This window comes from Siniperca chuatsi, linkage group LG24 (genome assembly GCF_020085105.1).
Source record: "Siniperca chuatsi isolate FFG_IHB_CAS linkage group LG24, ASM2008510v1, whole genome shotgun sequence".
Classification (NCBI taxonomy): Eukaryota; Metazoa; Chordata; class Actinopteri; order Centrarchiformes; family Sinipercidae; genus Siniperca; species Siniperca chuatsi.
The window spans coordinates 15260014-15273640 of NC_058065.1; the positions used below are offsets into that span (position 1 = coordinate 15260014).

At 40.0% G+C, this 13627-nt stretch overlaps 1 protein-coding gene across 2 annotated transcripts in view; it reads left to right on the forward strand.

Moving 5' to 3' along the window:
- LOC122872304 (transmembrane protein 47-like) overlaps positions 1 to 12569 on the forward strand; it is a 28784-nt gene extending 16215 nt beyond the window's left edge. Inside the window, exons 2-3 of one of the 2 annotated variants that reach the window (XM_044188352.1) lie at positions 4793 to 4933; positions 11537 to 12569. In XM_044188352.1, the coding sequence (XP_044044287.1) occupies positions 4793 to 4933; positions 11537 to 11715 (320 nt within the window). In that variant the 3' untranslated portion in view covers positions 11716 to 12569. Of the gene's footprint in view, positions 1 to 4792; positions 4934 to 6496; positions 6648 to 11536 lie in introns of those variants that run through there. The other variant, XM_044188353.1, reaches the window with a different exon arrangement.
- The last annotated feature ends 1058 nt before the right edge of the window (positions 12570 to 13627 follow it).

Sequence of the window (13627 nt, forward strand, 5' to 3'; positions counted from 1 at the left end):
TGAACCAGCTCTGTGCTTCTAGGCAAGTTAAATATGAATGAATGATAAACCACCTGAGCCTCCTGAGAGTCTTGTTTTAACCCTCAACCATCTGTCTCTCTTCCCTTATTCCACTCCTGTGTACCTTGTTGCGTTGCTCCTACAGAGCTACTTTTTGAGCAACTCTGAGGGGGCAACAGAATTGCCTCAGTGCAGTTGCTTTTGCTGAGCTGACTTCAAGTTAAAGCTGTAATTTTTGCCTGAAGTGCTTCAGAAGGGCAGATCAGAGTCAAAGGCTAAGAAATAGAAATTGGGCTTTCAGATAGGAATACCTTGGTCCCAGGAAACATTTTTAAAGCTGAATAGGTGTTTGTCCAGAAAACCTACGGTGTCACCTTCATAATCAGCAGCATCATTCAAACTGAAAATAAACTGATTTTGGTTGCTTTACATTTATAATATAAGATGCTACTGGTCTAGCTTTTTATCTCTACTCTCTTATTTCTGCTCTCTCTCTCATCTTCAATTTCCTCCTTCCCTGTCTGCCTCCCACTATCCACCTCTGCATCTAATCTTTCACCTCCATCTCTGTCTCTCTTTCCCTCCCTCTGCCTCTAAATCTTTCATCTTTCCTTATCTCTCCCCCTCCACCACCTTCCATAAGCTTTTTTTTTTACCACGCTAGTAAATTTAGGCATCACCCATATTTTCACAACTTAAATAGCTGTTAAATAAAAAATAAATTCACTTAAATAGCCCTGCAGTATACTGTTGATGCCAACTACTGTGCATTGACTTTGCATCTGTACTGACAGCTACATTTCTGCGTCAGACGCAGTTCATTGATGTTTTATCCAGAACTTTCAGTTTGAAGTTTCCCTTTTAAGAGATACTCTATGTCCTCAAGGTGTACAGATTATTTTATTTATTTATTTATTTTTTTGGTAATATTGCACTTCCTAGTTTAGCAGTGTAGTACAGAAATAGGTTTTACAGCAGCTTACATGAGCCCGGCTAATTTGACAGCATCACATCTGATCACAGTGTGAAGGCAGACAGGTGGAATAAAAGGTTAGCGAAATGGTCAAATCTCTTTTCTCCCTCTGAGCCTATATGGATTAGATGACGAGGTCTGTGTCTGTGTGTGTGTGTCCAGTCCCATAACGCCAAATTGCACCAGCTTATAAAGAATTTAAGAAGCAAGCTTTGACACACTAAATTGGCAGTGCTGACCTTTGAGGGAACAGAGAGCCAGAAAATCTAAAATGGAGGAAGCTATTGTAGCTTATTAGCTCCATCCACTTTTGTTTAAAGCGGACTATGTAACTTTTGCTGAGCAGCGACCACTGTGGCCACAAGTGGCAATTACAGGATAATGGCACATTGAATTTCTATTTATTCGCTGAAGTGTTTGTGTCGTGCTAAATGTAGAACAAGAGGAGTCATAATGTCAGCAAACTGCCTTCAATAATAACAATTACACAGCAATATCTCTCGTTTGCTAACATTAGCCATGATAAGTTACTGGTCATACAAGACCATTGAAATGTCAATCTGTGGCATGCTAAAACATTCTGTAATAGCACATGTTGAGAAGACTCGCAAATTGAGCAAACTGTCTGCTTTAATAACAGTTACACAGCAGTATCCATCTAAAGTTTGCTAACATTAACCACCATAAGCTACTGGTCATACCAGAGAAAGTAAGGCTGTAGAAGCAAAACGTCTGAGTGTATTGAAGTGAGCGTGGGTGTGTTTTACTGCTTATGAATTAAACTTGTTATTGTGTTATTTCTTCTTTAAAAAGTCACATTGTGTCACTGTAACCGTCTGTGTCAGGGTATAAACTCCACAAAAGAGGAATGGTTTGCAGACAGTTTTGAGACAGTAGCAAATGGTACAAATATGTCTTTTGAACAAATTGTGTGAACTAATTGTCCCATTGGCGACTGAGTTATCAGGCTTGCTAACTGACAGTTATGGTGCAAGCTTGCTAGCTAGGAGATCTTTTTTTCCACCTTCAATAATTCTTCATTGAATCAAATGGTGTACAATCCTAAGAGCAACATACCAAGGGGGAGTTAACGGCGTGACCAAGTGACCAAGCCCCCAGGGACGGAACTGGGCTGTGAAGCGAAATGGCGTAGTGATCGCACCGGGTATTACAGTCTCTCTCTTTTTTCCTCTCGTCTCCGTACGCTGACGTAATGCTAGGTTCATAAAGGCGTGGGATATGCAACATAACATTTCGCTCAAGTTAAAACATTTTCAACTCTTCGTGTCTTCGCCGCAGGTGAATTCATGTCCAAATATGTCACGTCTTTTTATTGACCGTGTATGCAGTCATGCTGCATCTAATATCAGCCATACCTTCTATCTGAACACACATTAGCAGCAGAATGTTCACAAATCTTGTGTTTGAAGTGACATATGGTGGCAGGTTTGGGTGTGTCTTTGCATGTGACCATGTATTTATGTGTGTGTGCTATTTCAGTGTGCATCAAGCCACGGTACTCCCTATATATAAATGCAGACAGATTTTTGATAACATGCCAACAAAGCTTTTTAGCTGAGGCTTTTTGTCAGCTCAGGTATACTAAGTGCTCTCTCTCTCTTCATTACTTTCACTCAGCGCTGCTCTGTCCCCAGCCCCTTCACGCCATCCTCACCTCCTTTTCTTCCTCCTCTCCCTCTACCTTCACCACCCTCCTTCTCTTCCTTTTGGCATTTCTTTTCATGCTGCCCTCTCTCTGTCCTTGTAAGATTATGCTGGCGCCTCTCCACTTGCATGTTTCTTCCCTTTTATCGCCCATCACCCTCTCAGAGACGCTCACCGCCTCGTTGCCACCAAACCTCTCTTCATTTCACTTTAACTTGTCTATCCATTTTTTCCTCAGTTCCCCTTTGTTCCTCGATTCACTTTGTTTTTTGTGGTTCTTACACACTCATTTGTTCCTCCTTTGCTCTTTTATTTCTCCTTCTTTCGTTTCTCCATTTTATTCATTCACCTTCCATCTGCCTGTCTTGTCTTTCTTTTTCCCTTCCAGTAATCTCTCCTTATTTCACCCCCCCTGCTCACTCCTTCCCATCCCTTATCTACCCTCCTTCCTCCTTTACTGTCTTCTATCTGTCCATGCCTTCTTAACTTCACCACCTGGTCTCCCTCATTCCTTCCTTCTTTCCATCTTCCCTTGCTTCCTTCCTCATCCCCCTTCTTTCTTTATCCCCCATTTCTTTGAACTCTTTCCTTGTTTCCTTCTTTTCAGTACCTTTATTTAATTTCCTTTCTCCCCCTCTCTTAACTTTGTCCATCCTCTTCTCCTTCTTCTTCCTTCCATCCTACCTGCCTTCATCTTGTTTTCTTCCCTCGCTTCTTTCCCTCTCTACCTTGATTCATCCCATCATCCTTACATACATTCCTTTCCTTACTTCCATTATTCCATCTTTTCCTCATTTCCCCTTGCTTGCTTCTTCCCATCCGTTCCCTCCCTTCCTTTTCTTTACTCTCGTCTATGTTTTCATGCTTCCTTAATTTCAAAGCCATTCCTTCCTCATTGTTTTTTTCCTTCCCCTTCTCCTATCTTCTCTGGTTCCTTCCTTATTGGCATTCTTTCCTTACTCCTCCTTTCTTTTCACCATCTGTCCTTGATTATTTCTTTTCATTGTTTTTATTGATTATTTTTATTATTATTTATTATTAATTTCCTAAATTTTGTACATCCTCTTCTCCCTTTCTGTCCTCCATCTGTCTCTTCCTTTCCCCTGTCCTCCCTTGATTCATCCCATCTTCCTTCTTACTTTTACTTTTCATCCTTTTCTTCCTTAATGTGCCTGTCTTACCTTTCTAATTAACTTTATAGTATTCTTTCCTTACCCCATTTCTCCCTTGCTTCCTTCTTCCCATCCCTTTTTGTTTCCTTACTCCTTTGCTCTCGTTTCCTTAATTACATCACTTTTCCTCCCTGTTCCCTCTTTCCTCTCTCCCCATTTTCCCTTTTCTTTCAATATCTTCCTTTGCTTGTTTCTTTCCATTGTCTTTATTTCATACCTTTTTCATCCCATTCCTTTCTCCCTTTTTCTTAACTTTGTCCATCCTTTCCGTCCATCCAAACTCCCTTCATCTTTCTCCTCCTGTCCTCTTGCCTTGCTTTTTTCCTTCTATATAACCTTTGTTCTATATCCTTCCTTCTTTTTCCTTCACTCTCTTTTATGTGTTCATGCTTCCTTAATTTCACCACTGTTCTTCCTCATTGTCTTTCCTTCCCTCTACCTTTGTTTCCCTATTCATCCGCCTTCTTTCTTCTACATCCCATTTTTCCTTCCCATCCCTTTCTTTCTTACATGTACTTGTGCTCTCCTTCTTCCTTCCCTCCTTCTTACCCACTATTCTTTTCTCCTTAAACTCCTTCCTATTTCCTTGTTCATTTCCTTCCTTTTTTATACCTTCCTTCCTTACGTCCTTACCCCCTCCCTTGTTCTCCCTCTAATCAACATACTTGATGGTGGTAAAGGCAGTAATAAAATGTCAAATCAAATAATATGCTTCCTCTTGTGGGTCTTTTTCTCCTCCCAGGCCACCCTCAAAGTCTTGTGCATTTCATTTTTAGCGATATTGCATTTATTCATGAATGTTCTCTAAATGTCAGTTTTTTATGTTGCATGCACTATGTTGCTTCCTCGTGCTCACTCAGTCACTTTCTTCTTCTCTTTACCACTTTCTCTGTCCACCTTCCTCCATCACTGCCCCACTTGTTCTTCCTCCCTCATTTCTTCTCCTTTTCACCCCCACCTCCCTCCCTCCTTCCCTCTCCAGACTGGCAGGTTGCTACGCTGGCCCTGTTGCTAGGGGGTGGAGCCCTGGTGCTGATGTCATTCCTGGTTGCTCTGGTTGCCGTGTGCATCGGCACGAGACGGCGATTCTACGCACCTGTCGCCTTCATGCTCTTTGCTGCAGGTCAGCGCACGAACACACACGCAATAAACTGTAGTCCATACACAGTTACACCAGTCCTGGGTTGAAGGCCATACACTCATTATGTGCTAAAATACACACACCTAATGACATACGCACACACACTCACAAACACACACACACACACACACACACACACACACACACACACACTTACTTAATTAGCCAATTTAGACAAGGTAACTGGAAGGTTACAGGATAATCACATTGAAAACTGACATGCATTTAAATGATAATCCTTACTTACTCATTAAATAGGCACACAGACTGCACACACGCACACCCACACCCACACACACACATTCTTACATTGACACTGACACACACACAATCCCTCTCGTCCTCAAACTCATTTAGAGAAAATCTTATTTTTATGATTCGGGCCCAGCAGGGTCGGAGTGGAGTGTCACGCCTGTCTGTTTAATTTCCCCAGCTAGCCCCAATCTCAAGTTGGACAACTGTCAAGTTTCCACATTTTCCCCATTCTCACCTCCCAGAATAATTGGAAAATTTAATTTTTTAGGCGTGAAATGTTTCATTTTGCAAAGCGGGATGTGTTGCCTGTCGGAAATTTTTCTCAATCATACTGTGAACAGAAGTGCAATACGGCACTCAAGAGGAATTCTTCTTAACTTAAAGGGATGGTGTAGAGATTTACAGAAGCTATGTGATTTCTCATGAACTGGGAGTCTTCTTATCCTGAGAAATACTTTCAAAGCATGTATGAGAAAGGAAAATGCATAAACGGATTGGAATTAAACATCCTTAATATGTTTGGATTGACATTTGACTGCTTGTTCAAATGGAATGATTTTGCATGCTATAATGATTGCGAAGCTTTTTTGTCTTTAGCCTCAGCAAAACAAAACGACAAAGTGTGACATTTCCAGCTTGAAAACATATAAAGGTACAAAGTGAGAGGAGCCACTGGTTCCAGAAGTATTTTTCCCCACTGTATATTCTCCTTTCAATGTCTTTAGCATAGAAACACAGGAGTCTCCTGGATAATGTAATGATGCTATAGGTTTATGTAATGGTTGTCAGTTTGAATTATTTCAATTTGATTTCTGAGAAATTATGTTTTTTTCCCCCATCAGGTTTGGCATGGCACATGGCTTAAAATACCAAAACATTTTTGTTGATTTACTGTTCTGTTATTAGTCACAGCTGTTTTCTGTGATCTTAGTTTGAAAGAAAAAGAAAGGTAAAATACAAAAGTGTAGAGTTGAGCTGTAAAGTCAGCCTGCAGTGTGGGGCTGCTAACCTGCAGATCTCTTGCTAACTGAGTAATCTTTACATATGTCTCCTGACCGAAATTCCGTGTTAACAATTTATTGTTTCCGTTTTATATTAAATAGTGTATTTCTTCTGATTACAATGCAAGAAATCATGGATCATAAGAAAGCAGCTAATGCTGGTTGTACACGGCATTTTCACATCCAGACTGCTATCGGACAAAATTAATGTACATTGTTTCCCAAAGCCTGTGTCAGAACCAATTTCGCACAAGTGTTTTGAGACTGAATAGCTTCCTTATTTACACAGGCTACCTTCATCTGTTGGCGAGGCCTATTTCCGACCCCAGGTCAACGCTTCTTCTGCTTTCACTGTCAGTAAAAATGTGTTCACCACAGCAAGAGTGCTAGAGAGCACAGTATATAATAGATAAATCAGCCGGCGGCTTAGTCTGTAGAAACCCTGGATTTTGACATGTTAAATCTACTATATGTCGAATTAGAAAGTTTTCAACTTTAGTGCCCCCTTGTGGTGGTATAATTTAGATACTGTGGCAGACATCAATGCGCTAATGCTAATTTTCAATGGGATTGCCTCATTTTTCTACAAAGAAAAACTTGCCATTAGAATAGTTTGACACATAGTGGCTTTAAAATATTAGCAATACAAATGGCTTCAACATATTAACAATGGAAGTGACTTCAAAAGATTAGCAATGCAAATGCAAGTTAGTAGGGATGAAAACCTTTTGACAAAATACTTATAATCATGTTTTCATGTGGGGCTGATTCCTAACATAAAGAAAGTGGAACAAGTCGTTAAAACTGGATTATGTTGTTTGTCATTTTCAGCACCATGAATTGGAACCGGACCAAAATGTGCCCATTCACTCATTAAACTCTAGAAAAGCATTTTATTGTGCAAAAAGTCCAAATGCACTGCTTTGATTCAATAATAATCAATACTTCAAGCAAAAATAAATATATAATTTTAATGCTTGAAAAACAGAGAACAGTAATCTATGAATACTTAACATACAAACAAACAAAAAAAACATTAGCTGTCAAAATGTACTTGTTTTCCCCATGATTGGACACAAACAACCTCTTAACAACGATATCTTAAAAGCTGAGCACAGAGGCAAAGTGTTTTTTGGTGCACTAAAGGGACCCTCAGTGAATGATAGATCACATACACACTTCTTAACATCCAAGTACCTCTTTAAGACTTGTTTTTCACACCATCTGTGTTAATATTTGCGTGTTTTTGGATATTATGCATTCTGTGTTGTTGTTTTTGCACAGGAAAGTGCCAGAGCTTGTTTATGTTCCCACAAGATGAATTCCCTTTGAAGAAATAACGATTGATGTGTTCGCCTTTGTTCCACTGCCATCCATCTCTCTCCCCCCTATCTTTTTAAACATTATCTCTCTGCCCATTCTCCCCCTTCCCCTCCCCGTCCTCCTTTCACCTCACCTCATCCCTCCATCTCTCCCTAAACTCGTTTCCTCTGACCCTTTAGTCCAACTCTGATACTTCTCCTTTGTCTCATTCCTCCAGTTCTTCTATACACCCTCTCTCCTCTTGCCTGATCAAGTTTGATTTATTTTGTTTTTCTACAATGTGCTAAATGAACTAAACAGAGCTAAATGACATACCCCCCGGCATACGACTCTCTTCTCGACCTAGTCGATGCTAATTTCTGCTATTTTTCTAGTATTTCTAAATTGTTTTGTATGTGACTGCTAAAAAATGTAAAAGAAAAAAGTGTATGTGACCAAATCCCATGAACCCAAACTCATTAAACTTTACAGCAGAATCATTTTATATCAGAGGAATTTTGTTCAGAATGTACTTTTGATTCAATAATGAATAATTAATGTAAAAATAAAACATTGACCCCCTACTGTGTCATATACCATTTTGAAGCTTTGAGTACAAATATCTGTCTTCCATGTTGACTCATATTTGTACTGTTGTACAGCTGTTGTTTTAGAATTTATAAATTACACAGTACATAAATATTTTTAACATTTACAACCCTTCTGCCTCTTCCAGCTGGCACCCATGCTGCTATCTTGTTGTAATTGGTATACTAAAAATAGATGCTGACTACAGTATATTTTAAATGATTTTTTATTTCTTCTGACCTTCCTTCCTCATCATCTAGTTCATTTTCTGCATGATCTATAAATTTTATTTATATTTTTATATGTATATATATATATATATATATATATATATATATATATATATATATATATATATATATATATATATATATATATATATATATATATATATATATATATATATATATATATACATACATACACAGGGGTGTGCAAAAGTGTTTGCCTCCTTCCTGATTTCTTATTTTTTTGCATGTTTGTCACACTTAAATGTTTCAGATCATCAAACAAATTTAAATATTAGTCAAAGATAACACAAGTAAACACAAAATGCAGTTTTTAAATGAAGGTTGTTATTATTAAGGGAAAACAAAATCCAAACCTACATGGCCCTGTGTGAAATAGTGATTGCCACCTAAACCTAATAACTGGTTGGGCCACCCTTAGCAGCAACAACTGCAATCAAGCATTTGCGATAACTTGCAATGAGTCTTTTACAGCACTGTGGAGGAATTTTGGCCCACTCATCTTTGCAGAATTGTTGTAATTGAGCCACATTGGAGGGTTTTCGAGCATGAACTGCCTTTTTAAAGTCATGCCACAGCATCTCAATAGGATTCAGGTCAGGACTTTGACTAGGCCATTCCAAAGTCTTCATTTTGTTCTTCTTCAGCCATTCAGAGGTGGACTTGCTGGTGTGTTTTGGATCATTGTCTTGCTGCAGAACCCAAGTTCGCTTCAGCTTGAGGTCACGAACAGATGGCCGGACATTCTCCTTCAGGAATTTTTGGTAGACAGCAGAATTTATGGTTCCATTTATCACAGCAAGTCTTCGAGGTTCTGAAGCAGCAAAACAGCCCCAGACCATCACACTATCACCACCACATTTTACTGTTGGTATGATGTTCTTTTTCTGAAATGCAGTGTTACTTTTACGCCAGATGTAATGGGGGACACACCTTCCAAAAAGTTCCAAAAACTTTTGTCTTGTCAGTCCACAGAGTATTTTCCCAAATGTTTTCTGGCAAAAATGAGACGAGTCTTAATGTTCATTTTGCTCAGCAGTGGTTTTCGTCTTGGAACACTGCCATGCAGGCCATTTTTGCCCAGTCTCTCTCTTATGGTGGAGTCATGAACACTGACCTTAACTGAGGCAAGTGAGGCCTGCAGTTCTTTGGATGTTGTTGTGGGGTCTTTTGTGACCTCTTGGATGAGTCGTCGCTGCGCTCTTGGGGTAATTTTGGTCAGCTGGCCACTGCTGGGAAGGTTCACCACTGTTCCATGTTTTCGCCATTTGTGGATAACAGCTCTCACTCTGGTTCGCTGGAGTCCCAAAGCTTTAGAAATGGCTTTATAACCTTTTCCAGATAGATCTCAATTACTTTCTTTCTCATTTGTTCCTGAATTTCTTTGGATCTCGGCATGATGTCTAGATTTTGAAGATCTTTTGGTCTACTTCACTTTGTCAGGCAGGTCCTATTTAAGTGATTTCTTGATTGAGAACAGGTGTGGCAGTAATCAGGCCAGGGTGTGGCTAGAGAAATTGAACTCAGGTGTGATAAACCACAGTTAAGTTATGTTTTAACGGGGGAATCGCTTTTTCACACAGGGCCATGTAGGTTTGGATTTTAATAATGGATCTTAATAATAACAACTTTCATTTAAAAACTGCATTTTGTGTTTACTTCTGTTACCTTTGACTAATATTTAAATTTGTTTGATGATCTGAAACATTTAAGTGTGACAAACATGCAAAAAAATAAGAAATCAGGAAGGGGGCAAACACTTTTGCACACCATTGTATATATGGACATTTTCACTATTTAGAAACAAAACTAAGAGTCTGTAGTCAGGCTAGCAGCTACATGAGGCTGTACCAGACATCCCGGTTTGTCCGTGATTGTCCCCTGATTGTCCCGGTTTCAAGCAGATATTTGTGTCCCAACAAATATCTGTAAAACACTAAAATGTCCTGGTTTTCAACATTCATTACCAAATTGCCCCGGTTTTCACCACAATCAAAATAATTATTCTAATATTATACTTGTTTTCAGTGCTTACATAGATGTTTATCACGTTCTGTCCCACTCATTATTACCTAACCCAATATAAAAACATAAACAATGCACCACGTGAAATTTTGACCTGATGATGGTGCTAGATGACAGATTATCACCAAAGTTATTACAATTCGTGGGGGACATGAATGTCTATACCAAATTTCATGGAACTCCATCCAACAATGGTTAAGACATTTAGTTCATAAACTACAAATGTCAACCTCATGATGGCGCTAGATGAAAAGTCAGGTGATCACCAAAGTCACTTCATCCTCTGGGGACCATGGATGTTTGTACAAAATATGATGACAATCCATCCAATTGTTTTTGAGAAATTTCAAGCTTGACTAAAGTGGTGGATCGACCGACCCACATTGCCATCCCCAGAGCCATGTTGCTAGCGTAGCTAAAAAAGCAACTTGCTAGAAACCAGTAAGAATACTTTTTGGAGACGAATTTGTATGTGGCACTTGCATTTCCAAAACATTTTTTACTACACACCACAAGTTGACATAAATCTGTTGATACTCGGCTTTGGCCAGCTAACATGACACAAGGAATTCCAACGAGAAATGGCAGCTAAAGCAGTGATAACACTACTAGCTGCTATTTGGGTAGCACCACTACTATAGAAAGTTAACTCTACAGGTAGTGAGAAATTACCTCTGTCCCAAACCATCAACAGGCAGCACAGATTAAGAGCACAGAAGCCCCCCGTCATACAAGTAAAGTTAGCATTTAAAAAAACAACATTAGCATGTATGAAATTCCCTCAGTTTGTGTTTGCAATATTCATTAACAGCCATAAACACACAGTAACAGTGTGAGCTGTCTTACCTTAAGACAGACATTTTTTCCTCACCTATTTATGTGAAAAACTATCCACCACCTCATTAAAATCGAGCGCTCTGACCAGAATGCTAGACGTGAATAGCTAATTATGCACTCAATCTAACAGGGTCACCTTTTGGGGATTTTGAACCTTTTTCACCCATTACTTTTGCGATTTGTGCAGTTTAAGACACAAAAACAACTACTAATACACTGCACGCCTATCCTACGATGAAACCCATCTATAGAAATAATACTTTTCCTATAGCTGTTGTTTTAAGAAGTGATACTTTGCCTTGTACTTACCATCTGCATATCTCCTCCAGTTGTCCTCCAGGCCTGCAGCTTGGTCCTCTACCCCATTAAGTTCATCGAGAGCATCAACCTGAGGATCTACCACGAGTTCAACTGGGGCTACGGTCTGGCCTGGGGGGGAACCATCTTCTCCTTTGGTGGGGGAATCCTCTACTGCCTCAACCCAAAAAACTACGAGGAGTATTATTAGCTCTTATTTAAGCTGAGAACCGTACAGTTACAGTATAGGTAACAGTACAGGTATTCAGGGAGCGAGGAGGGGGTTTGGGGATATTTTCCTTTAACGGCTCAATTCCAAAGAACTGTAAGGAATACTATACACCGTATTTGAGCCAATAACTGTATCGCCACAAGCTTCCCCCCCAGGGGAATTCAGGTGGTGAAGCTGGCTTCACAACATCATGGGGGTTTCTTTTCTTGCCTTAGTCAACAGAAATGTGAGTGCTGAGACTGGTGGGTATTTGAATTTACACCCCCACTGTCACCAGGTTGGTCCTGGGGAGGGTTCAGAGGGTGGGAAGGGGTCTTACTAGTTTATCCCTAGGACTTGTGACACACCTGGGAGAACTGACAGCCCTGCATTAACAAAGGATGGAGGTTTACAGTGATAATGCCACCTCCGTTCTTTCTTCCCTGTAAACTAAACTGCAAGAACTACTCTTATTATGTCATTAGTAACAACCCAACCTATCGACTCTGTTACTTAGGAAACAGGATGTAATACTGGGAGGCTTTTACTGCACATTTACGCACGCATACACATGCAAAGGCACGTGTATCTTCACCTGTAAACATCAAATCCTCGGGCTGGACAGCTTGAAAATCTACTCCCCAGTCTCCTGCTCCATCAGTGCATCATCATCAGTGCTTAGTTAGGAGTTGTGGCATTTTGTTTTTCAGAGTCCTCTGCATCTATTGAACTTTCACAAGGACATGGAAGAGGATCAGACGCTACAGTTGCGCTTCATAACTTTTCATAAGACAGATAGATTCCTCTTGGGGGTAAGTAAGAGGGGGGAATAAAATAAAGACACCCGCTCAATATTCTGTTATCGACCCACTTGTCTGTTACCGCGGCAACCACAAGGTGTGCACATGCAGCTGTCATGATCGATTAGCCATGGTCGGAGGTGTGAGGCAGGACTTCGCTCAGCTGCCTCCAAGGGTCTGCTAAATTTCAGTTCCCTATCGAGCTGAGTTTCTCTGCACTGTGACGTTCGGCGCATCCTTCCTCTTCTGGTTCAGCTCTGCATCCTGTTTGTGGATGGGAGTGTCTGCTATACACACCACAAACAGATATAGTATCTAATTGGGCATGTTTACATGCACATCAGTAGTTTAAAAAGTTAGGGTCTGCATTCTGAGTGTAATAATACGATTATGCACTCAGCTGATGTAAGTACAATTACAGAAACACATATGGGGAACTGTAACTTTCCTAGACACCCCTTGGGGCATGTATACACCTTTGTCTCATTTCATGAACTTAAGTTGCACAAGTACCCAGCTCAGGTGAAGGTGAAAAGGACGTGTGGCCTTTAGCTTTTATTCCAGATAGTGGTAGCTGGAGGTTAGGGTGGTATCCAAAATCACTCCCTATTTGCTACTTATTTCCGCCCACTACTCAAGGGTTTAGGTTGGACAATTCTGCACCGCACAAACTACGTCCAATGCCAACATTCAGTGCCAGCGCAGGAAATAGTGTGTCCTATATGTAGCAAAGTGGAAAGTAAGAATGTGGAGGCTGGGATGGTGGATGGACGTGTAGTGTGTCTGACTTACATGCAAGAGAGCAGAGTTTGCATTCTATCACACATCTACAAATAATGTTCGCTGTTTTATTAACCATATTACAATCGTAATACAAAGAGTGTTTCAGTTGCGTAACCCTAACCATTCCATAACCTTAGTTTATTTATCATAACCATGATCTTTGCCTAACTTTAACCATTCTCCATGGGTAAATATTGTAGAATTTCCAAAATGTTGGCATTGGATGTAAAATAAAAAAACAAAAAAACCCCAAAACCTTGTCATCAAACATAATTTTGCAGAATCGTTCAATATATCCTTTCTGGTGAAGGAGTCGATCAGAGTGTACA